This window comes from Vicugna pacos, chromosome 3 (assembly GCF_048564905.1).
Source record: "Vicugna pacos chromosome 3, VicPac4, whole genome shotgun sequence".
Taxonomy (NCBI): Eukaryota; Metazoa; Chordata; class Mammalia; order Artiodactyla; family Camelidae; genus Vicugna; species Vicugna pacos.
In genome coordinates this window covers 54,750,284-54,774,363 of record NC_132989.1, presented here as the reverse complement: position 1 = coordinate 54,774,363, position 24,080 = coordinate 54,750,284, and the positions used below count along the sequence as shown (strand labels likewise).

At 39.6% G+C, this 24,080-nt stretch overlaps 1 protein-coding gene across 5 annotated transcripts in view; it reads right to left on the bottom strand.

Moving 5' to 3' along the window:
- The window catches only part of LIX1 (limb and CNS expressed 1), a 55,808-nt gene that overhangs the window by 5,710 nt on the left and 26,018 nt on the right, over window positions 1-24,080 (bottom strand). For all 5 annotated transcript variants that reach the window (XM_072958364.1, XM_006212957.4, XM_072958362.1 and 2 more), the window contains 2 exons: window positions 8,818-8,958; window positions 6,617-6,712 (listed from right to left, as the gene is read on the bottom strand). In XM_072958364.1, coding sequence (XP_072814465.1) covers window positions 6,617-6,712; window positions 8,818-8,958 — 237 coding nt within the window. The remainder of the gene's footprint in view (window positions 1-6,616; window positions 6,713-8,817; window positions 8,959-24,080) is intronic.

Genomic DNA, 24,080 nt, shown 5'->3' with positions numbered 1-24,080 from the left:
CTCTTGTCAATCTGTCTTTTATTACAGGGGCCTCAGCTAAGAACTCAGAAGGGTAGAAGGAACATTATTCTTCCTCCCCTACAATACGTTCATACTATCAAATATGTTGCAACTGTAAAGGGTGAGAAGGCTCTCTAGTTCTAATATAATCTCTATGAGGTGTTGTTAAAATAAAAGCAAGGCGCACAACATGTATACTGTGTGCTATTATTTGATTAAAAAAGAATAGAAGATCCCTATAAACATTTGCTTGTAAACGCCTAGAAGAGTTCTGGCAAGATACAAAAGAATCTGGTAACCGGAGCTGCCTCTGGGGAGAGAGAAGGAATGCCTGGAGGGGAAGAGAGGGAGGGAGACCTTACTCTGACATTCTTTTGCACCTTTTGAGTTTTGAATCATGTGACAATATTACATATTAAAGAAAACAATTTAAATTTTTAAAAATTTAGGCCAAGAAATAAAAATAAAGTATATAATGGACTAGCTACAGAAACTGTAAAATACCCCCCAAATTTATAAATTCAGTTGAGAAAATGCCTTAAAATATGGACAATAAGGACATTAAAACCCACCCATAGCTTTCACATTCAGCAGCCAGGCCTGAGCACAGCATTAAGCCTTTCTGTCAGCATCATCTGTTCCCTGCACAATACCAAGGGCAAGATAACTGAAGGTTTTATTTTCCTAATCTGATTAGGATTAGCAGTCTTCCACTGATGTTATCTAAATTTTTTGATTTTTGATCAAGAAAACAACAATTGTGGATCAATGATACAAGTTACACCCATAAAATTATCAGAAAATAACAAGGAAATTTCCGGTCATGAAACTAATTAAGAAAACAACATTTAGGAGATGGCCTATGCCCATTCAAAAAAAAAAAAAAACACTTTTATTGTCTTTATGCCTGCTTCCTCTGGAAAATGTTTTCATTATGAAAATCAGGAGGTACAAAGTGACTCTGAGATTCCAGTCATCTTAAAATGATGAGGCAAAATTTAAAGCCGTAAGATCATCAGAAGAACAAACAGCACTATTGTCTTGTCTAACATTGCCATTAGAATGTAATGCTTTTCTTCTTTTCAGCTTGGGGTCCAGTATGGGATTTTGTGTATGCACAGCAAGCACTCCAAGAGTCCATAGAGACCCCAGTCAAAGCAAAACTGTGTGTTTCTGTTAATTAAAATATGACATGGATACCGGCTGAGCTATGCCTCCTGCCCCAAACATGGACCTCCTGGTTTGCCCAGGGTCCTGGATCCAGTGCCCAGTGAAGCCACTCCTCCCATGCCCTCTCTCTACTTCTCTCTGCCCCCATCCAGATTCCCACTCTGTCATATCACTACGTTAATCTGGAAAAGTGATTTGCTTTGTTCTATAAGCAAATCTTGCCTAATCTGTCTGGCTCCCACAACTGTGTTTCTTATCAAAGTAACCCCAGTGACCAAGGAAGGTAAATTTATATTGTCCTTCTTACTGTACCCTCAAACCTACTCACCAAATACTCCACAGCCATAAAAATGAATAGGAAAAATAGAATTAAAAAATGCTCTTTAGGTCCTGATATAGAACAGTCTCCAAGGTGTTACAAGAGGGACAATGTTTACAAATAAGACATTTGTTACATGTTCTATCTACTTAAATTTTATATCCAATTATATACGTCCATTTAAAAAAATAAAATAAAATAAATACCACTCCACTCCTTTACCCTGCAATCTTTATGTAAAGTTGAAAGCCCAGAAAGATACACCAAGTTTATTCTGTGGCTTCCAATAGCCCTCTTGACATTGTCCCTACATCTTTTGTGGCCCAATTTGAGAAACAAACTATTGCTAACAGGGCTCTTAATTCCATCCTCCAACGATTGTTGCCTTAGTAATATATTTTCCTCCAGTGTTCTCTAAACTCTCATTCTTATCTATGCACTGAGTCCCTCTTCCAGATAAATTCCAGTCATTCCACCCAGCAATCCTTGTAAGACTTTCGAACCCACAGTTTTGCTGTGAACAGAACCAGAAACCTTTCTCATGTCCCTTGGCAACCTACATGTCTCAAAGACTTCCCCACAGAGACTTGAACTGGTTTTACAAGCAGGAAGAGGATCATCTTCCTTACTCGCTCTGATTTGTCTAAATTTCTATTCTGTCACCAGGCAGTTTTTCCCTCTGCCATAACACAACTGCCTCGTCCTCATTGTTGCCCGTTTGTAAAAATCCCTCAGGAAAGATGACCTTCTTTGTGCCTTCTTACATTACGCTCTGGTCGAGTTCTCACCCTCCACCGTGGAGATACAAATCTCGCCACCATTATGTGAAATATATTGAAATATTCCCACATTCTTCCTGTCCCACTTCTTTTCCCTTGGATGACCCAGTTCACTATCTTCAGATCTTCCTGAAGCTGTGTAAGCCCTGGGCTCAACCCCAGGAAACCCTTGATTCCACTGGAAATCCTCGCATTTTGGCAGACTGGCAAGGAGAGGGCTGCTGGGGACTTCGGTAAGGATTTGCTTCCTAGTTTCACCATGATTCCTTGCTGCCTGGCCTTCACAGCACTGCTTTCTATTTGTCGAAGCCCTATCACTCTAAAGGAAGCCTGTACGACGAGCTGTCTGTCCTGCCCCTTCCTCACTATAGTCTTTGTCCTGTATTTGTTACACGGGCTGATCTAGAAGCCTGGGGAGTCTGAGTGGGCTGACAGGTAAACAAGAAGCTGGCCTAGAGGTGGGGCTGAGACTCGGGTGAGGTGAGTGAAGCAAGACTTAAGATGAGTCATGCGAGTTCAGGGGCTTTTATTTAAAATTCTACCTTTATTTAAAATGTTGATGTTTTGTTTGTCATGAATTTTTGCACATTTATTTTGAGTTTTAAAAATACCGCATTGTAATATTATTTTAATATTATCCTGATTACTGAATTTTTTGATGCTCCGTTAACTTTCGTGCCTGAGTTGAATGCCTGACTCTCTTTACTCTAGTCTGGACCCTTCTGGGGTCCATCTCAGGGAACAAGGCCGCTTCACAAGCTTGTGATCTGTGCAGTCATTCAGGGTTCCAGCTCGGTTTAGTGTTCCACTGTATAAAAATTCTCAGTACTTGCTGAACAAAAGGCCTTGCATTTTCATTTTGTATTGGGCTCTGCAAATTACATAGCGGTCCCCATCAGCTAAGTCAATTTAAAATCTATTGGTGAATCAAGCCCTATGTTTTCTTTCTCTTCAGGGAAAATTGCAGTTTCAGCTCTGATTCTAGAGCTTTCCTGGTTCATTTTGTCATTCATTCAATTTAAACCAACAACTGGGCTCTGTTTTCACAGTGTTTCCTGGTGTTACCTCCTATGAGAAACAATGTTTGGCCTTTCAGCTACGTCGTGGGGGGAAAACGGACACTGCTTCTCTCTAGAACTCTGTCGGGGAGACTGGCTTGGTTCTGTGATTCATCAGAAATAAGAAAAACAAACAGTGTAAATGGAGAACTTGAAAAACAGGTGGGCACCATCTCCCCACCCAAGAGAATGGATTTAAGAGGAAATTTGTTTATGGGATGAGGTTTTAAAAGGCGACCTGGAGAATTTAGCAAAGATGTAAATAAACAACGAGTCTTTGGATTGCATTAGGCTTCAGAATAAATATATTAACCGGCTTCAGTCAAAGTTGGCCTCGATTCTGACCCTGACAAGACCCAGTGGCTAGGGCTGTCGCTATCCCACCCTTCAAACACCAGTCTTCTCTGTGGCAAGACGACCTTAACAGGCATCCCAGCTTCCTTCCCACAAAGTGAAGGTAAGCAGAAGCCTATCACATTTCCTTTGTGCGCTGTCCTCTTGCTGGCCCACCCTGGGAAGCCTGCGGGCAGTTAGGAGACACCAGCCTTGTTTTAATATGGTATAGTCATCCATAGCTAGATACAAACACACATCTATTGCCCACCAGGGGTACAGAATTGCTGTGTTGACTGCAAACAGCCCAGGTCTGTGGTCAGTTCCCATTATGTGCAGAAACAAGCTGATGCATTTAACCCAGGCCACCAAGGAATGTGTAGGAACCCAGCAGGCGACCTGGAGCTGGCGGAAAGAAAAGGGATGTGCTCCATGGCCCTCCTCCTGGGTTGCCAGCATCCCTACTGGGAGGAGGGAAGGGGGATTTTTTTCTGCCCTCACATCTTCCTCTTCCTTTGTCCCTTATCCAGCACCCAGCCTCCTTTATGAGAATTTATGAAGCATTTCCACAGTATGATTTAAATTATTATTTCACACATTTAAATACCTTGCTACAAAGACCACACAAAAAACATGTAGCTCATAGCAAAGCAATTAAAATATTACCAAAAGGTGGTTGAGTACAGCCTTTCATAGTACTTGGACCGAATTTTAAGCATAAAAAAATTTTTTTTGCATTCCCTATCTTTGGCAGCCTAACTTGTGGCATTAAAAAAACATGCCTGATTTTCTGAAAATAGCTACTAAATCCCATACAAGCTACCATATACTGGGCCAGGCAATGCTCATTCTATAATAAAAGAAGTACAACATTCTTTTGTCAGCATTGAAGGGGGAGGAAATAAACAAGGTTCTTCCTTGGGGAAATCACTGTGCTAGATGCTTTATAAATGTCACATTATGTAAGTCCTACAAACATCCTACACAAAGGGCATCATGATGCTTATTTTACAGGAGGGAAAACTGAGTCTCGGAATGGTTGAGTTCACAAATGCCAAGTGGTAGTGCAGGCTTCACATTTAGGTCTGTACTTTTAAAAGTTTGTGTTCCTTCCCTTGTGTCATGCTCCTCCCTTTTATTTTTTTTTTCTGTTTGATTTTAGACTGTTAAGGAAATTTAAAAAAAAAAAGACCCCTTACAATTCTACTATTTTATTCTATAGCAAGGACCCTGAGATATTTAGTGCCGGGGAGTTACCATGTCCTCTGAAGCCTTTATGCTAGATGCAGTTGTCAAGGGGATCTTTCCAGGAGCCTCTGGCATTTCAAGTAAAGCAGTCCTTCTTCAGAAATAAATATAATAGTTGTTAACCTTCACTGAGCAGTTACTATATGCCGGGAGCTGTTCTGGACTCTCTGTGTGGTCCCATTTAATCTTCACAATGCACATCGAGGTAGCACCACTACTACTGTTGCTACTACTATTCTTCCTAATTTACATACAAGTGAGGAAACAGATTTAGAGGTGAGGAAATGAACTAGGCTAAAATGGACCTGCCCACTCCCAAGCCTGGGCTCAGAACCACTGAGCTGATGTGTGCCCCCATCTACACCAGAAGGTGAGATTTAAGATCTCTTCCAAACCAAGACAAGCAATGTCAAAGGTCAGTGAGATCACAGCCACTTAAGGAGAAACCTGGGTGACTGAGATCTTCCTAGGACAGGGCATTTTTGCTTTAGAGTATTTTTGCTTTAATCAAACAAGAGAATGATGAGGAAATGGCTGATTATTAAAAACAGGCAGGGGGGGCATATCCACCAGGAGAAGTGGCTATGTCATTGTCATCAGAAAAAAGAGTTTGAAAGGTAACAAAGAAGGTATTTGAAAGTTGGTGGCTTCAGGGCTCAGCCGGAACATCACTGTAAATTATACCATGATGGACATTTTCGTCCATAAAACTTTGTATGTCTGATTGCTTCTTGGAATTTAACCCCCGCCTCCAAAAAAATTCAGGGGGTAAAGGCCCTCATTATAACATTTCACATTGATCCCTACTAGTATTGATATACATGGATGGTCAACTGCATTCAAGTTTAGATTTTTTAGGAGCACAATTTTCATTCTCAAACACTACTGAATTTTCGTCTGGACAGCACAATATAGGATGAAAAGTCAGAAGTGTGAGCTCAGAAATCAGGCTGGCTGTGCCATTTACCAAGCTATAATAGCATACCTCCTTCAGTGATGACATGGGAATAGTAAATACTCATATGTCCATTGTGAGGGTTAAATTCTGGTAAGATTTATTAAATGCTTAGCATAGTGCCAGACAGAGTAAGCATCCAGTAAATGTTAGCTATTATTATTCTTATCGTTACTAATACAATTATTTAATTTGCAAATAACAGGTAGTATATTTCCTCAACTCTATTACTGCTTGTTGGCAGAGGAATGAAAATGGTTACAGCTTGCTCCGTTCCTTGATTTAGTTAACGATAGAGGGTGGCAGATCTTGTTTAACAGGAAAACCGTAACTGAGGGGGGAACTGTTTAATATACATTGCGGGCACCTTCATCTATGACTTCTGAAAATTAAGAACCAGTCACAACCAACACTTCAAACTGTTTGACTTGGTTTAAGGGAGAGTTTTATATTGAAAAGCTGGTAAAATGTTACAGAGTCGTAAGACAATCATGTTCCTCACCTGTTTCTTAACTTAAGTCTTTTACTTCCCTTTAAGAAAGCAAAGATTGTGTGTTGTTTGCTTGTTTGTTTTAACCTACTGAGGTGTGGCTAAAAAGGAGCTACGGTGCTGGATCCTAAGAGGGTTAAATTAAAATGATCAAAACAAAAAAAGTGAAGATTATTGGGACAGGAGACGTTAGTGGTAAGAGTAGCAACCTCCCAGGCTTCTGGGCTGTGTAGCAAAACTAAGATGTGGCAGGAAGTCAGGTACCTGAAATTCCAGCATGGTCTTCCCCATGTTTGACTCCAACATGTAGTGATAGGCTCCGATGCTGGTGCTGGGGTCATCTGCATCATCCAAAGTGCCCTTGGGAAGGAAGCAGAAAAGGAAAGTATTACAGAGTTTTCCTCCTCTTCTTTGAGTGGTCTTGAATTAATCCTGTGGCCGCAAAGCGAGCCTTTCATTGTCCTTCAGGTGTGCATTCTACAACCAGTTGATTGCTGATAAAATCCTTTACCTCATTATGACTTAGAGTAAGTATGATTTTGTCATCAATTTGAATCTAGCTTTTGATTAGAACGTTAACTGATTATATAATCGCTAAAAGAATAATTATCCCACGGCAGAAATCCCCATATCTCTCCACAGGGTTTTTGATGGTGGTAGCGTTAATGTTTGAGAGGCTGCCCTCTGAGGCTGCCTCCATCCGCTATTGAAATCTTGAAAAGCTGACCTTGCTCCTTTGGATTCCAATGATCACTAAGCAAATTATGTAGCTGACAGGGAAAAAAACTCTCCAGTTGTATGGACCATTCATATTTTACCACCATGATTCTTAATGGGAGCTGTTCATAATATGCCAGTGTTCAGCCTACAGACATAGATTTTTATATTTTTTTTCACTTCTGGACCACTTAATCTTTCAGAAACAAGGTGGGTGGGTGATGGGAAGAAATGAAATTCCTCTTCAGTTTGGTTAGGGAAAGTGGCATTAAAAAAGCTAACATGAGCACTGGAATGGCATTGGGGCCTGCCCTTCAATATCCCACGGCCTTGGATTCCTGGGAAGGTGGGCGATGGCTTTGTGAGACTGAACAAACAACTGCCAGCATCAGATAGCAGCAAATTTATAGCTTTTGAATGCAATAACATTAACACACTACTGCTGAAATATTTATGTTGGCTTTTTAAATATCCCAGAGGAAATCCATCCAGAAGCCTGCAAACCATATATATTCTCTTTCCTTAGAAATTTCCATGAAAAAATGATAAATTACATTTATACTGAGGGCCCTTCCCTGCTCCTGAGTAAATTCCACACATATAAATCAGGCATCATTTTCCTAACTCCTCTCCCTCAAAGGCACTTGAAATTTACAGGGCAGAAAAATAAAGGCTTCCTTTCATCCGCAGGGCAGATATAGAACAGAGCTCCCTGACATCTCTCTGCCAGGAAAACCACTCTCTGTCCTCTGCCTCTTCCCTTATCTCTCCCCTGTATGATAAGAGCATTTATAAGGGGAAGAGGAGCAAAAAGATCACTGCTAGTGTGATAATATCACCCCCATTATCAGCAGCTTCTTCAGAATGACAGAACCTTTAGAGTCAGATTAAGGGAATCAGAGAATGAAAATCTCAGATGGGGTTTACTTATGCTAAAGGAGAAACCAGGAGGTGGCTAATCCCTTTGGTAATGCCAAGTTCCTGCACTTGGAGGACACCAGGGTGACACCTGTCCCAGTGAAGACCCAAGGCTTCCTCCATGGCTTATAGTTTGGAGGTATAAGGATTAGGAGCTCCAAATAATTCATGGGGCAAATCATCGACTCCTGGGTTGTGGAGAAAATGTATCATCTAAATGTCTAAGACAGAGTTTTTGGCTCTTTGCATTTAATTATGCCCATTACAGAAATTTCCAAAGCTCTCTGAAAAAAAAAATTGGTATTAAGCATGATAATTCTAACAGCTAACAAATACTGGACATATGACTTTTCCCAAATCTAGGCAGTCAGTGTTTCCTCATGCTGGCTAGGGAATCAGCCCTTTTAATAAGGACTTCAGGTGATTTTTATGATTAGTTAAATTTGGGAAAAATTGAGCTTCCTTATCTCTTGATTAAAGTACTATTCCACTGCATGCATTCTCAGGCCCTAAAAGAATCAATGCTCCCTAAACAGCAAATATTCAAATAAACAAATCAAGGTGGATCAGATTATCTACCTTGATTTGAAGCTTGATTAACCATGATCCAAGGAGGTTAAAGAATATTACTGAGACATGGAATAGGGAACCAGCTCCAAATTCAAGATTTCCAACCTAAGTGTTCTTTTTGCTGAAATTATTGATTTAATGGGTTAAAAATTAAACCTGAAGAATTCTTAAAGAACTTGTTCACATTAGTATCTCCCAAGATTCAAATGCCTCAGTATTCTCAGCGCAGCCCGCTCCTCCCTTCCCTAGTTGGTACTCACACTGGTGGAGGCAACTGCTTCCTGCACACTCTCCATTATGAATTCCTTGGTGATCCTCCGGGAGGGCAGCTCATTGAAGAGGGAGTTGATTAGGGCCACTTTAGCTGCATCCCGTCTGGCTTCAGCTCTACTTAAGCAGCACTTAAGAAGGGAAGGAGAAAAGGAGTCATTAAAGGATTCAGCATCTCACCATTTTACCCTTGTCTCAATGCGTCTCTGGACATTTCTATTTATACATTTGCTGTCTGTACTTATTCTTTCATACCCATTGCTAATTCCCTGAAGACCATGAAGATTTTCTTTCAACCCTAGAGCCCATGCAAATATCTTGCTGGGTCTTCAAATGCTTTTTGCCTTATTTCTCAGTCATTGAATGTCTACTGTGCACCAGAGGCTTTGCATACTCTCTTGATAAATAATAAGAAAAATAATAATGGCTACTATTATGTGCTAGGTGATTACATTCATTATTAGGGTCTTCTTCAAATTGTTATTTCACTGAAAAAAGAAGTAAGGAAAGAAGGAAAATGGGAGAAAATTTTAACACAGTAATTAAGAACACAGGTTCTGGAGTCAGACTCTTTGGGTTCAGATCCCAGCTCTGGAACTTGCTAGCTGAAAGACCTTGGGCAAATTAGTCTTTCTGTGCCTCAGTTTCCACCTCTGTAAATGGGAATAATAGTAGTTCCTATGTCACAGGGTGAGGATAGCCTCAATTAGTTAATACAGACAAAGCACTGAGAGTATCTGGCACATGGTAACGCTCCATGAGAACATCTCAGGCTTATACTTTCTTAGCTTCAGGTTAGGAGGAGGGGGCTGCCATCAAAATCTCTTATTTTAACTTTTCTAGCACTTATTCTTCACCCTCCTTCTAATAATAGTTCCCTGATTTTCCTGAGGACCACCTTTTCTACTTTGCTCTCAGTCTATGCAGTTTGGGTAGGACATACTCTGTTTGGCCTTCCAAAAGTTAAGGGCCATAGGCAGTCTATGATTAGTAACTCACAAAAAAATTCATTTTTCTCAAATGTAATATTGCTCTTCATCCTCCTAGTCTGGCTTTCCTGTGGCTCACATGGGTCTGCTCAATTTATCCTGAGTCTTTTTCGTCTTCTCTTTATCTTTTATTTCCAACTCCTCTTATTCAGTTTCTGGCTTGGCGTGGATCTGGGGGTGGAGGGTCAAGATAGAGGATGAAGCCCTATGAGAACTGTACTATCCCCTGAACCCACACCTGTTGGAGGATCTCAGGGTGTGACAGCCTCTCTGCTACAGGCTCCTGGGAACTGTCTAGGGTCCTACACACTACTCCAGGACTCCTAGTGGAAAACAACCCCCAGAAGAGAAGCCCAGTCCCAGGTCCTGGTCCATAGGGTGGCCATGCTCCCCTGGCTTTGCCACTCAGTGACTATGAACCTGGGATGCCTGAACTTTGGAGGTTATTTCCTCACTGGACAAATGGGAAGGCCAGACTCTCTAATCTCCAAGCCTCCTACTATCTAAAATGCAAGTTTCTCAGAATCAGTACTGTTTGGTGACTGATGTTGAGGAAGAGGAAAGTATCAAAGATCCCACTTCATTTTGCAGTTAATCAGCCTCAAGGGTTTGGTAGCACCACTGGGAAAAAGCCAAACCCTCCTTTTGCTTTTAGCACGTTCCGCCTCTACCTCATCTGCCCCACGATGACCATCCTTGACTGACCCAAGAACACTCCAAACTCATGCTCTTGTGTCCTCCAGAGGCTGCCTCTCCTCCCCCTCTCCACAAACCCAGTATGAGTCCCCCGAGGTCAGGCCCTGGCCTCCTCTGATTTTCCCACTGCAACCTCCCTTCTGCAACAGTTCTGACTATTAATTCTTCCTTTCCCTCTCCCAACCTCCAGGCCAGGCCAGGGCCTCTTATACATTTCTTGGGCGTCCTCCAGAGTGCCCACTCCCAGGGTCAGCTCTTGGAAGTGCTCACACATGGTTAGTATATAGGTGGAGTAATGACAAGACTTCTGAAATGGTAGGAACATGACACCTAGGAGGATGGGAAAAAAACGTGTAGGGAGCCTAAAAACCAGAACAATTAAAGGCAGCTATTTTACCTTACAACGCAAAGAGATTTCCAATATTTCCTTTAAATGAAGAGTGGAGCTAAAGTTCTAAATGTGTATGTGAGAAGTGGTTTGGGGTTTTTCTCTTTAGTGTTGAATGACAAGCTAGAAGGCTTTGGGGTAGCTTCAGGCAGCAAAGCCATTCAAATTTTAGACCATTCTCAAGATTCAGGCCACCTGCATTAAACCCAGGAGGGGGTGGGTCAGGAAAGTTGGGCAGATAGGTTGCCTTTGCATTATGCACTTGGCTGGGTATATACAAGACACTGAGTTCTGAGTCAGCAGGCTTTCACTGAACCTTGTATGCCAACTCTTCCATGAAGCTTTCCCTGACCATTCCTAATTGCAGGTTGTGAGGACCGCTGTTCATGAGAGGCACACATAATACTGCCATGTAACTGTCTGATAGTGCTCTGTGCCCTGACCCCAGGCTGTGGGCAACCTAAGGGCAGAGTCTGTGACAATCATCTCTGTGTCTCTATACCTGCAACAAAGTTTGTTGGATGAATAACTGAATGCAGACTAGGAAACTGAAACACAAGTCAGTAAAGTGCCTGACAAAATATTCAAGAAAACCTCTTAAAGAAGAGAATTCAAGATATATATTTATTACTTTAAAAAGTCCCATTTCAATAAACCCTTTATAGTATTCATAACCCAGTAATATAAAAATATTGTAATATGTGAATTGCAGAGGGAAAATTGGCCATTAAGTTCAGACACTCTGAGAGTACTATTTTTGCCTGAGTGTAGGAAATGTTTATTATTCTTTGGAAAATCAGTTCCCTGTTAAAAAGCAAACAAAGTTTTTGCAAATATTAACCTGACATCTGTAGGAACAGCTCATTTTAATAGGAATTTGCTGTATCAAATCTATAATAGAGCTGGTGAAGTTTAGAATTTAGAGAATTAGATTCAGATACAAGCACTCTTAAGAAACTTTATATAACTTTCTATCTAAATAATAGCAATTTAAACCATCTTTCATAGAGAGAGACCTAGTAAACACTACTTAGATAAAAGAAGCTATCTATTTTAAATAAGACCAGCTAAGTACTAGATCAAAGGCGCCACATACATTTACAACCAAATGGCACCGCTTCCGAGATCAAAGTGCTGCAGGGCTGAGAACAGAAAGAGCCTTTACCCAGAAAGCATGGAAAAGGACTATGAGACATAACCAATATCAAGATTTTAAAGGAGACACATGTCTTTAGTTATTTTATTGTTTCAATGTACAGAATCTTTGGTTAAAATTGGGGAGAAAGTGTACCAATTAATAAGTACATAAAATAAAATAAATTCTGAGCCATCAAAGGCTTTCTTGCTATTGTTCTTTGCATTTCTGAAAGACAAGTACTTCAAAATGTCTATAATACTAACCAGCCGCTTGCTTTTACATTTTGGAGCTACAAATCCAAGCCAGTAAAGCTGCATATTTTCCTTTAGGGATCTTTTAATGGGACCTCTCAAACCATAAGGACCTGTGCTTGGGCAAGAAATTTAACCAAAGGCAATCTACTCGGCAAATCTAAATCAGCATGTGGAGTCTGCTGTAAGAACAGGCACTGTTAGAGTTACCATCAAACAGTGGGAAACTCTGCAAGAAAATAAAATATGGTAAGTGACAGGACGTTTTATTGATGTGTCCAAACCGGTCGTCAAAGACATCAGTTGGGGAGTGAATGAAGTATGATGTTATTTCAAAGCAACTTCCTGCTGGAATTAGACTTCCCAGGTTGTATGGTTTATTCTCGCTGTTTTTCAGCCAGACCCCAATCATAAATACAGATTTGTAAACCATGCCTTTTCCGCTAACCATTCTTGCTTGTTAATATAGAGAGACAACTTCTGTCCTTTGCACTTTGTGAAAGTGCAGAGCTGGAATATTTAATAGTCAAGATTTTACTAAAGTCAGCTGTGGATTTCTTTGGCATGTGGAGTCACATGCTTTTCAAGTGGCTAGCAGACCCCACTCAGACAATTATTTTGATGTTTAGATGACTTTCATTTGTTGGTAGATTAAAAACCACTATAATCATTTCAAAGCCTCCTGATTCTAATCTAAAATTTAAGCCAAAAAAAGAAAAAAAAGAAAAAAGAGCATGTGGCATTGCTCAGGAAAACTATTTAAAGGTGGTGGTCGCCAGCATCTGAGACAGCCCCTGGCATTCACACACTTGTGCGGTACCCCCGACACTGCACAGGGTTGGTCAGTGTAACCAGTAGAATATGGCAAAAGCTACGGTATGTCACTTTTGATGTTAGGTTATAAAAGGCCCTGTGGCTTCCATCTTGGTCACATTTGCTTTCTCTCTTGGAAAAGTCAGCTGTGTTGTGAGTAGTCCTACTGAAAGGCACATGTGGTAAGGAATTAATGCCTCCTGCCAACAGCCTTCTGAGTGAAATTGGAAGCTGATCTTTCAGACTCAGTTAAGCCTTCAGATGACTGCAGCTCCAACTGATGTCTTGACTGCAACCCCTGGGAGACACTGAGCCAGAACTACCCAACTAAGCTGCTTCCAGATTCCTTATCCTCAGAAACAATGTGAAACCATGAAAGTAAATTTTGAGGCAATTTGTTACCCAGTCATAGGTAGACAGTACAAAGGTTTTGCTCACATCAGGTAATTAGGAAATCCCTCAGCCCATCCTTGAGAGAGAGCTCACTAACAGTAATCCTCATTGCTGACCCTATGTGCTGGGCACTGAGCTAAGCACTTTATACTGACTGTCACATTTAGTTATTACCACAATCCTATGAAGTTGGTTTTGTTGTTATTCTTATTTTGCCCATGAGAAAACAAATGTTACATATCCCAAGGTCACACAACTAAAAAGGGACCAAAACAATATTAAACCCCAGATCTGACTTAAGAGCTCAGAGTTTTAACCATGACACTATTCTAGTTGTCACAGAAATGGTCACCCACCACAGACTAGAGAGGATACATAATTTGGCCAAAGTCTCATAGCATTCCCCAAATCAGTATAGATAGTACTTTAGCCCAGGTTCCCACTTTGATATTCCATGGGTCAGTTTGGCATAAGACTCCAAGTGTATCTCCTCCCATCCCCACACGATGAACTCAATGTCATTTAGAAGAAAAGGCCAAGGAGGAAGCAGTACACTGTAGCAAGAAACTGTCCAATGATGAGGGGCGTGTGCTGACAATTATGTTAATACCCTCTTCCCACCTATTGTCCTTTTGATGCTTTCCCTCACCTGGGCTATAGGGAGAAAGAAAATGGAGAGAGAAAGGCCAGCTATGTCTAGACCAGAAGATCAAATGTCATCCTCTGTTGGAAGTTTCTTGTGTTGGCTGGAAAGGACCACTTGATTAAGTATAGAGTCAAGACAATAAGGGATTTTACCACATAAGATTGCTCAACAATTTTTAAACGTGTTTGGTAACAATGTGGTAACTCTTCAAGAGCAAAAGCCGTTCAAATTAAAAGTCCCCAGCTCCACTGGATAAGAAATTCTTTCCAAACCAGCTCATTCTGGCTTTGTATTTTATTTTGGATGTTGGCTCATCAACAAGCTTCTAGGAGCCCAACGGCTCCTAGGCCTGGAGTCCAAACCAATAGTTCAAAAACTTTAGTGTTCATAGTAAGAACCCCTGGGGAATTTGCTGAAAGTTCATATTCCCAGACCCCAGTCTGAACTACTGAATTACAGTCTTTTCAGATGGATTGTGATGGGGAACCCTACAGTTTAACAAGCTTTCCAGGTGATTCTGAGGCAGGTGGATCCAGGACTATTCTTAGAGGAATGTTGCTCTAGCTTCTGTCCCTTCTGTGACACATTTCTAATTGGCAGAGGCAGAACCAGGTTTTGTGGGGCCTGAAGCTTACACAATTTGAGGGATCTTGTTTAAGAAAAGCAGTATGGAATCAAAAATTTAAAATATTGGCATAGGAGTTGAAAGGAGCCTACACAGAAGCTTCACTGGCTTCATGGTTGAAAGGGAGAACTCTCTCCTCTACCATAACACTCTACACTTCTATACTCTGGTCACCAACCCCCACACCAACTAATTCTCTGACACTAGCTAGGTGTCCTACAGTTTAACTCAATTCTGAAACTGTCCATCTGAGATAGTATCAGATTCCACAGATTAATGACTCTGTCCTACAAGACTGACCCCACTTCAGATACAATCACAGGTCCAGGTTGTCACCTGTGTTTCTGACCAACCAGCTAAAAATGGCAGAGTCCCACGACTCCCTCTTCTGCTTCCATCATTTGCTAGAACAGCCCACAGAACTCAGGAAAACAGTTTACTTAATAGATTATTGACTAATTGTAAAAGGATACAAGTCAGGAATAGCTAGAGAAAGAGATACTTAGGGCAAGGTATGTGAGAAGGGGTTTAGAGCTTCCACACCCACTCCAGGCAAACCACCGTCCCAGCACCTCTATATGTACACCAACCTAGAAGCTGTCTGAATCCTACCATTTAGGATTTTCATGGGGGCTTCATAATGTAAGCATGATTTTTAAAAAACTGAAGTTTAGTTGATTTACAATATTGTATTAGGTTCTGGTGTACAGCACAGTGATTCAGTTATACATAAATCTTTGGCCATTGGTGATTAAGTTAGTCTTCAGTTCTTCTCCCTTCCCTGTAGGTCAGAGGTTGGGACTGAAAATTATAGCCTTCTAATCACATGTCTGGTTCTCCTAGCAACCAGGCCCCATCCCTAGGAGCATCCCCAAAAGCCATCTCATTAACATAAACTCAGGTACAATATAAAGAGGTTTGTTATGAATAATAAAAGATTCATTTATCATTCCTATCACTTAGGAAATTCCGAGGGTTTTAGGGGATCTTTGCCAGGAACCAGATCAAATGTATGTTATTATAAGTCACAATATCACAGTGATATAGCCACCTCTGCTAACATCAAATGTGCTAATTTCTCACTAGAGAAATTGCTTCTAAACAAAAGTCAAGGACAGCAGCATTCATGCTGAAAAAAAAAATCCGTTATGAATGTTCCTCTAAAATTAGGCCCTTAGGAAGTATATCCGCACTCCCAACTTAGCTGAGGTCTCAGTTTTCCTTTAACACTCAGCAGGTTTTATCTCTTCAGTGATAATATTCCACGTGTCACACTATGCAATGGCAAAACTAAATCAAGATTGAATTTGTGGGTCAGTAGGCTATTTGGAAATAAAACAGTGACTAGTCAATTTTTTTTGGATATACAGAAGTTCTTAAATTAACTGAAATAAAATGTTGGTAGTCATGGACATGTTATAAACGTAAAGATGTATAAGATATTAGTTTTATTGTTAGTTACTTATTAAATACTTTAAAATTATTGATAAGTGTGTTATTGTTTACAGAAACACTTTTTAGCCAGGATGACACAATTTATACTCTGGACAGTAACTTTCCTGGCAGCCCACATTTTATTACTAATTTTGTCCATGCTTTGTGTTAGAAAATAGGGAGGACACATGTGTTGAGTAGCTGCTTCTGGACATTAAGATTTTTCTGTCCATACATCCCAGCTTTTCTTTAGAAAAGCATGTGGAAAGACATCAATATAAGTAACTTCTCTCCATCTTAAACAAACAACAGACTTCTTAGAATTTTTCATATTTGCATTTTAAAGACATCAAGGGGAAAAAAAAGTCTGCAGATCTTAAATGCATAAAACCAAGTTAGGTACAATTCATTCCGTACCTACCAATGGTATTCAAGGAATTGAAAAGTGGTTTGTAAGGAGAGAGATTTTCTGCATAAGATCCATCATGTATCATACATGTGACAGGTTGTATCTACATGCAAACTCAAAGATGCTGTCCTCCCTGGGGCCAAGGGCAGGTCAGTGTGATTTAGGTGGCATTTGCCCAATGGCACTTCAGACCCAAGGGGCTGTCCCAAGCTGGGACTTTGCAAGTGGCAAAACCAAATAAACAGACTCTGTAAGAGGTGAGAATTCTTGTCCAGATCCTTTAGACTGTCAAGTCTGTCATTCAGGTGGTTGGGAACATTTTGCTTTTGTAACTCAGAGTCCAAGTCTCAGCAAGTGACTTGTAGAGTTTGTGTGTACAGCCTGCCAGCTCTGGTCAGTGTCACCAACACCTCAGTTTCATCCTAACAGGAAGCCATCAGCACAAAGAATGCCACAAACCAGGCCCTGCTGCTAATTTTCCCCCTTTTAGTTCTTTAAGACCTTGACTGCCCTGGTCTAAGCATGAACATTTGCATGTGTTCCAGTTTATCTAATTGTAGATATATTAGCATTTTTTCCCCTTCCAGATGGTGATGTGAAAAAGGGCAACCGTTGAAACTCAGTCACCCAAGTTAATATTGTGTCTCTTTCTGTATTGGTCAGGCTGGCTGCAAATACACTGGGAACAATTTAGAGCTCTGTGTATTTGGGAATGGGGGGGGGTCTTTGCTAGGTATGGGGGAGGGGACTGGTCTGGGAGTCCAATTTTCAGAGAAAACTCACCAGTTCCTGTCAACTGAAAGAAACGTTTCATGCACATGGTGGGTCAGAATGTTATTTTTATAATATAAACCACCTGGCCTCCTCCTCGTTTACCTCTGCCGCAAATGCTATTCTACACACATACCTAGACCAAGGTCCCTGGTAACTATTACAAAACCATGTTGTGTTTTGCTCCTTGAGGTTTTTTTTTCTTTTCCCTTTTTTCTTTTCTTCTTATTCTTTTTTCAAGTTAAGGTGAAGACAAGATGAATTGATCAGGGCTCAAAGTTTGGGTTTATTTTTATAGTTGCTTTGATGTAAAAAGACTTGGCTCTGATTGCACCTAGAAGGGTGGGGGGTGGGGTAGGGTAAGAGGGAGTCAGTCTTTCTTCCTCACTCAGTAGCTCATGAGACAATGAGCATCTTCCTAGCTTATCAACTAAGGTTAGGAGACTCCCCCGGAGACTACCCCAAGTCTGTTTACCACGGAGCCTTTTCCCAAGAGTACCTTTCACTACACACTGCTGTTCTATTTGGAACAGCAATATGTGAATATCTCTATTCACTTTGCTTGATAAAAAAAAATTAAAGTTAGGAAAGGAGTCTGGGGAATAAATAAAAGGTCTCATTAAAACAATATGCACTCCCAGTTTCATGGGCAAGCCATTAAAGCCTGATCATTAGCCTACATATGACTTTCAAATAGGAAGGGGTTATAACTAACCTTCCCATCTTTGAATCTCATTAGTTGCAAAACAGGATGCTTTCCTGTGGTGCTTTCTACCAGGAAGCACCTCCTTTAGAAGTTAAGTTACATTGCATAGGGTGTGCATCTGCATCAAGGTATACAGCTCTAGAGACAGAGAAGAGGTCACGGCTGTTTTCAAACAGTAATAGTTGGCATTAAAACAGCATTAGTGCAGGGCAGTAGTCTCAATTTTATGGCAGGAACTAAATCTCTATTTGGGGCATGGAATATTAATGCTAGGCCTGATTTAATAGTCAGTAAAAAGAGAGCATTTCAATTCCATTTAACCAAGTCTACGAATTAATCAAATTTTCTCTTGGTCCTTCTCTCTTGGGAAAAACTTAATTTTATAAACTTAGTTTATTGTGATTTAAATATACTTCTAATTCCCTGGACTTTGAAAAGAAGAATTATTTAATGCATGAAAGTATAACATATGTGTTTTATATCTGAAAATATAGGTGATGTGTGCTTACTGCCTTAAAAGTAAATAAAACAAAACAAAGTTAAATACCCCTATCCTTCTTTTAGGCAGTATGTACTTTGGAAAAGTAGTTTTTCCAAGTGTCTTTACAGGCAAAGGCTTTGGTTTGAAAACCAAGTGGCATAAAACTGGAAGGCCTTTAAGAGACAGAACTTTGGAAGAAACTCATTTGTTCTCAGTGTTCCCTCTCATGTCTCCCAACTGTGCATCCCAGTTACACAACACCAAATATTGGTTGAAAATTTTTAAAAATCAATCAACAGTTTGCCTATGGAAATATTAAATCTCTTAATTTCACATGGTACCTAGCATGATACAAACAGCCTAAGTACCCGACCCCAGTGTTTAACACCTATTTTAATGTGAAGCAATTTTAACAATAAAATATTTATATAGAAAAAGATGTAATACCCCAATGAATTAGTATTCTACATTTCAAGTAAATCGAGTTATCACATCAACATTGTAGCCAGGGGATACATTTTTTATTCAATCATAACTTGTGCACATAAATAATCACATGGTCTAGTACTATACGCAAAGGAATTTTTGCTTTTTATCCCAAACAAGAATAAAATTCATTAATCCAAATCATTCTAGCAGACTATATGGAAGACCATGTAACTGGCTTTAAAACAAAAAGCAAATCACAAACCTTTTAATAAAAATATAAAATAAGACAAAATACTAAGTTAAGTTCCCCTTTTGGATTTGGAAACAAAAACAGCTGCTGAAACAATGAGAGGCTTTCCTTCTGAGTTCATCAAGAGGGGAGCCAGACGTTGATCTGTTGGCCCTTGTGTTGCTCTTATTGTAAAAAATGGAAATTACTGCAAGTTTTCATGGTCATGATATGTGGCTAGGGAAGGATTAACTGCCTAGACAAAAATGGCATAGAGAAAATACATCCAAAAATGCATGAATTCTTACTTAATGCCTGTAATATTAGAAGATGGTTTCTTTTATAAAAGATACTATAAGCACTAATGTGTTTCAATATAACTTTCTAAAACAAAAATAGTTTAGTAACAATAGATCATTTCATTTATTGTTTAGAAATTCAAAAATGAATCATGTTTTCGCTTCTCTTTTTCTTTACTAGAGTAAGTTTATGAAGGCATGGTTAAAAGGCAGGCTTATGGCTGCTTTCTTTCCCTCTGGCTCTCTGTTTTGTTCAGGTGGTGGCGTTAAGACTAACTGAAAATTCTTTAATTAGTCTTCTTGGACCCAAGCCTCCCATTTACTTCAGTGGGAGGTTTCTTTGCATAAAACCAATGGTCTGTGTCCACCAGTCCTTTTGACTGCTTTCCTTTGATTAATCAGAAAACTAAAGCTCAGTCTGAACACCACTTTTCTAAAGAATGAATAAGCATAATCTCTTACAGCTTTCATGAAGCCAGAAGGATTAATCCTGAAATCCAGTCCCATACTCCACTTCAAGTATTTTGAATTACTTAGCACCATTGGAGGTGACGTCCACGGCTCAGTAAGAAGGCTACTGCTGGCATAATGGTTTCTCCATGTCCCAGCACATGGTCTTGGCATTAATAATCCATCGTGAAATGATTTGCAATACACAAGGGTGACATTTGATTATGTGAAAGGCAATGCAGGAATGAGCATGGCGGCTCTCACAGGCCAACTGCTGGCAAAAATATGATGAAATGTTATATGGTGAAAACAGCATTTAAGAAAGTTTCTGAACTGACCAAGAAAAGTGTAAGAACACTGCTTAAGGAGAAATTTTCTTTCTTTCTTTCTTATTTTTTTCCTTCCTGGTTTTCCTTTCTCAAATCACATTTTGGGGAGCCAAATGGGTTAAGGGGCCAGATTTGGCAGTCAATCACCCAAACACATTTTCAAAACATATTTGATTCAGGAAATTCTGAATCTTTCAAAGCAAGGATGTTAACAATCCTCCTGAGAACCTTAAAATATGATGATTTAAACATAAGGAAAAGGAACCCTGAAATGATCAGAGAGATCACCAAGAGGCCTCCCTGCTGAAGAGTTCAGTGTTTTCTTTTTCTTTTTTTTCTATTTTTTAAAGACCACAAGGAGGATGCTGAATATGCCATCTATGAGAAGTCCTATCATTTGGGGTAGAAATTTATTAGGCTATTGGGAAATCCATAATTCTCAAGGTAGCAAAAACAAAAACAAAATAAGAACATTAGAATTTCTTAGACTCATATCCTTTGAATCCATTCACTGATCTGTCAAATGCATTATAGACTAGGTACATTATAATGAATGTAGTTATTACATATGAACAAACATAATGGATACCTGGGTGTGAGTATGGCCCAATCTTGGTTACTTGAGGTCATAAGTATAGGGTAGAGGAAAAGTTACTATGCATAAATGAAATTCAGAGAGAATTAGAAGGTTTTTTTTAATGAATAGTTTCAAATTAATTCACTTTCAAAACCTGAACCACAGATGTGAACATAATAATATCAGCTGATTTTAATGTTACTAATTTTTCCTTTGTAGACCACCATCTTGCAGTTAGCTGAAATATCTTAGTTGCTATATTATATATAATAGTATATACTATATTGTATATCAGTCAACAGTGATTATATTAAAAAATGGACAAATATAAACTTCATTGATTCTTAGGATTTGTTATTCATCATTTACATTTAGCTATTCACTCAACATTTGTTAGGAACTTACTATATGCAAAGGACAGTGCTTGGTGTCCCAGTCCTCAAGGCACTTACATTTTATTATACAGACAGAACATGCACACAAGTAGCTGTAGCATAAGGTGAGAAAAACATTAAATACTAGAAGAGAAACAGAGATAACTGCTTTGGGAAGTCAGAGGAGGTAGAAATTTCTAGCAGGGAGATTTAGGGAAAATTCATGGAGAACATGATATTTGAGTGAAGTCCTAGAAGATGGTCAGGGTTTAGACATGAAGAAAGGTGGCAACAGCTCTTGAAGAATAGCCCACAGTGTGAGTGTGGGAGTGGCCAGAAGAGGTCAAGTCATGGGTGAGAAGCAGTTAGGCTGAAGCACTGAGTGTCAGAAGAAGAATTCAGGGAGATAAAGTTGGATAGGCTGGAGCCAGCTGTAAAGTCTTTATTGCCAGAATAAGGAATTTCAACTTTAACAAGAAAGTAATAGGGAGCCACAGCAGCCATTTTTTTTTTTTACTTTTTATTTTGAAATAATTTTAGGCTTATAGAAGAGTTGCAAAGATAATAATAGAGAGTCCCAAAAAAGTAGTCAATATTGTCTAAGTTTTCGTGTTTTTTTAATAGTTCATGCAGTATTCTTGTATTACGCTTCTATGACCTTTCTCATGCTTAGTGTAGTGTATGTCTATTTTTTTTTTCCTTAACTCAGAGATGCCAAAGGTTTGTCTTTCTTATTTATCTTTTTAAGGAAATAGTTTTAGGTTTTGTTGACCACGTTTGCCAGTTTTTGCCCTATTTCATCAGCTCCTCCAAAGCTATCCTACATATAAATTCAATCTACCTTAAAACAAAACAAAACAACCCCCTCCCAAAACAGTGACATCAGTGCACAAAAGTCCTTTGATCCATCTTTTAAGCAGTTCCTAAATTCCATATAGCTACAGAGCTTTGTGATTTTTCGGTCATGTCCTGCTTGGAATATGGTAGGCCATTTCAATATGAAAATTTGCACTTTACTTAAACTCAAAGAAAATTGCTTCTATTATTAATTTCCTCCCCTTTACCTCCTTTGTCTCTTTATAGGACTCTTATTAATGTTTACCTCCAGGATTTATCCCCATGTCTCCTGTCCTATTTTTTCCATCTATTTTTCTTTTTTGTTCTAAGTTCTAGAAAATTTACTATTTACTTTTCGCTTTTTTATTCTTTACTAATTTGGCTGTGATCTATGTCTGCTCATCTATTTATGCCCTTTTTACTTATTTATTTATTTAACTAATTTGGCAATCACATTTTAAATTTCCTGTTCCTTGCTTGCTTCTTTTTTCATAGCTGTTTTAGGGATATTTACCTTCCCACAATTTTCTGAAGATAATCACTGTAATCTCCTCTTATATACCCTGCTGCTTGAATTATTTCTAACTCTTTTATTTGCTTGCCTTGGCCTTTTTTCTTTTGCTTTCGGTTTTCCTCATTTGTCTGGTGATCTTTAGACCATTGACATTCATGAAAAAAAAAAACCCAGATTCATTTGGGCAGCTGGCAGGAACTTGCCTGTGACTGAGTAGGTCTGTTTTCTGAGGAGTCCTCCCCTGAATGGGAAGAATGACGGGAGATCTGAATGAGTGGGCAGCCTTCACCTTAGAATGCTTGATGATAGACCCGCAGGCTCACATGGATTAGAGAACCCCTTCCTCAGTCGCTGCCTTTCTTCCCCCTTTCTTGCCTCTTCACCCCTCTCTAGTGTCTGTGGTTACACCAAACTCTGTTGTAAGGCTTCTAGACCCACTTTCAAATCATCCTCATCAGGCAATTCACTTTCATTAGTCAGAGGTCAAAATCCACTGCTGATCACTGTTCAGGACAGGAGAAGGCAAGACCTCACTGGCTGGTGGTGTCAAGAGTTTTGAGTTTTGAAAACAGTTCTTTAAAATTACCCCATGCTCCTGCGAGACAAGTCTTTCTGAAACACATGTGAATATATCACAGTCCTGCTCAGAATCTTTCAGAGGTGTTGATTTTTATATAGACTAAAGCCTGTTCTTTGCAAAGCATAAACATACTTCATAGTTTGATGTGAGTGCCTAACCATCATCTTCCACCGTTTCCCTGTCACAGACACACTTATGTTCCCAAATTCCAAAAGTGGTTTTCTCTTGCTCCACGCCTCTGCACACACTGTCCCCTATGCTGGGAATGTCATCTCCCCTTGATCGATTGGCAAAAACACCCTCAACTGCACCTTAGTTTGTGACTGCGTCCCGTGAATTCTTTTTTGACTTCCTCTGGGCAGACATAGGTTTGTGGGTCTGTTTATTAAACTACATCCTTCCCTCACCAGACAAAGGATTTAGAATAACATAAAACAGATACATGGTAACAGGATAAAATAAATGAGAGAGGCACACTAAGTTCAAAGGGAGAGTAAAGGTAGAAATATAAATAGGATCAGGTATGAGGTTAGTCCTAAAAATTACTTTAACACTAAGTTTCATAGACTTAAACTACAAAGAGATACACTGAAAATTTGCCTCTGGGCTCCTTAGTTGTCAAAGCTAAGGGGGAAAGTGGAGTGCTTGTGAGTTTCACATTATCCATAAACCGTAAATGAGGCATTTTTGCCAGTTTTTGAAAATTGAGAGGTAGTTCAATGCACTAAAGGGGTACTTATAAAGGTGACTGGTAAACTAAGTTCCTTACTTTATGCTTTCATTGACCCTCAACTATAACTCTATGTAATTACTGTAATTTTTTGTACATTTAGTTCCTCAAGATATGGACCATATCCTCATTACTCAGACCAGTGCTTGATATTTTCTAGTCACT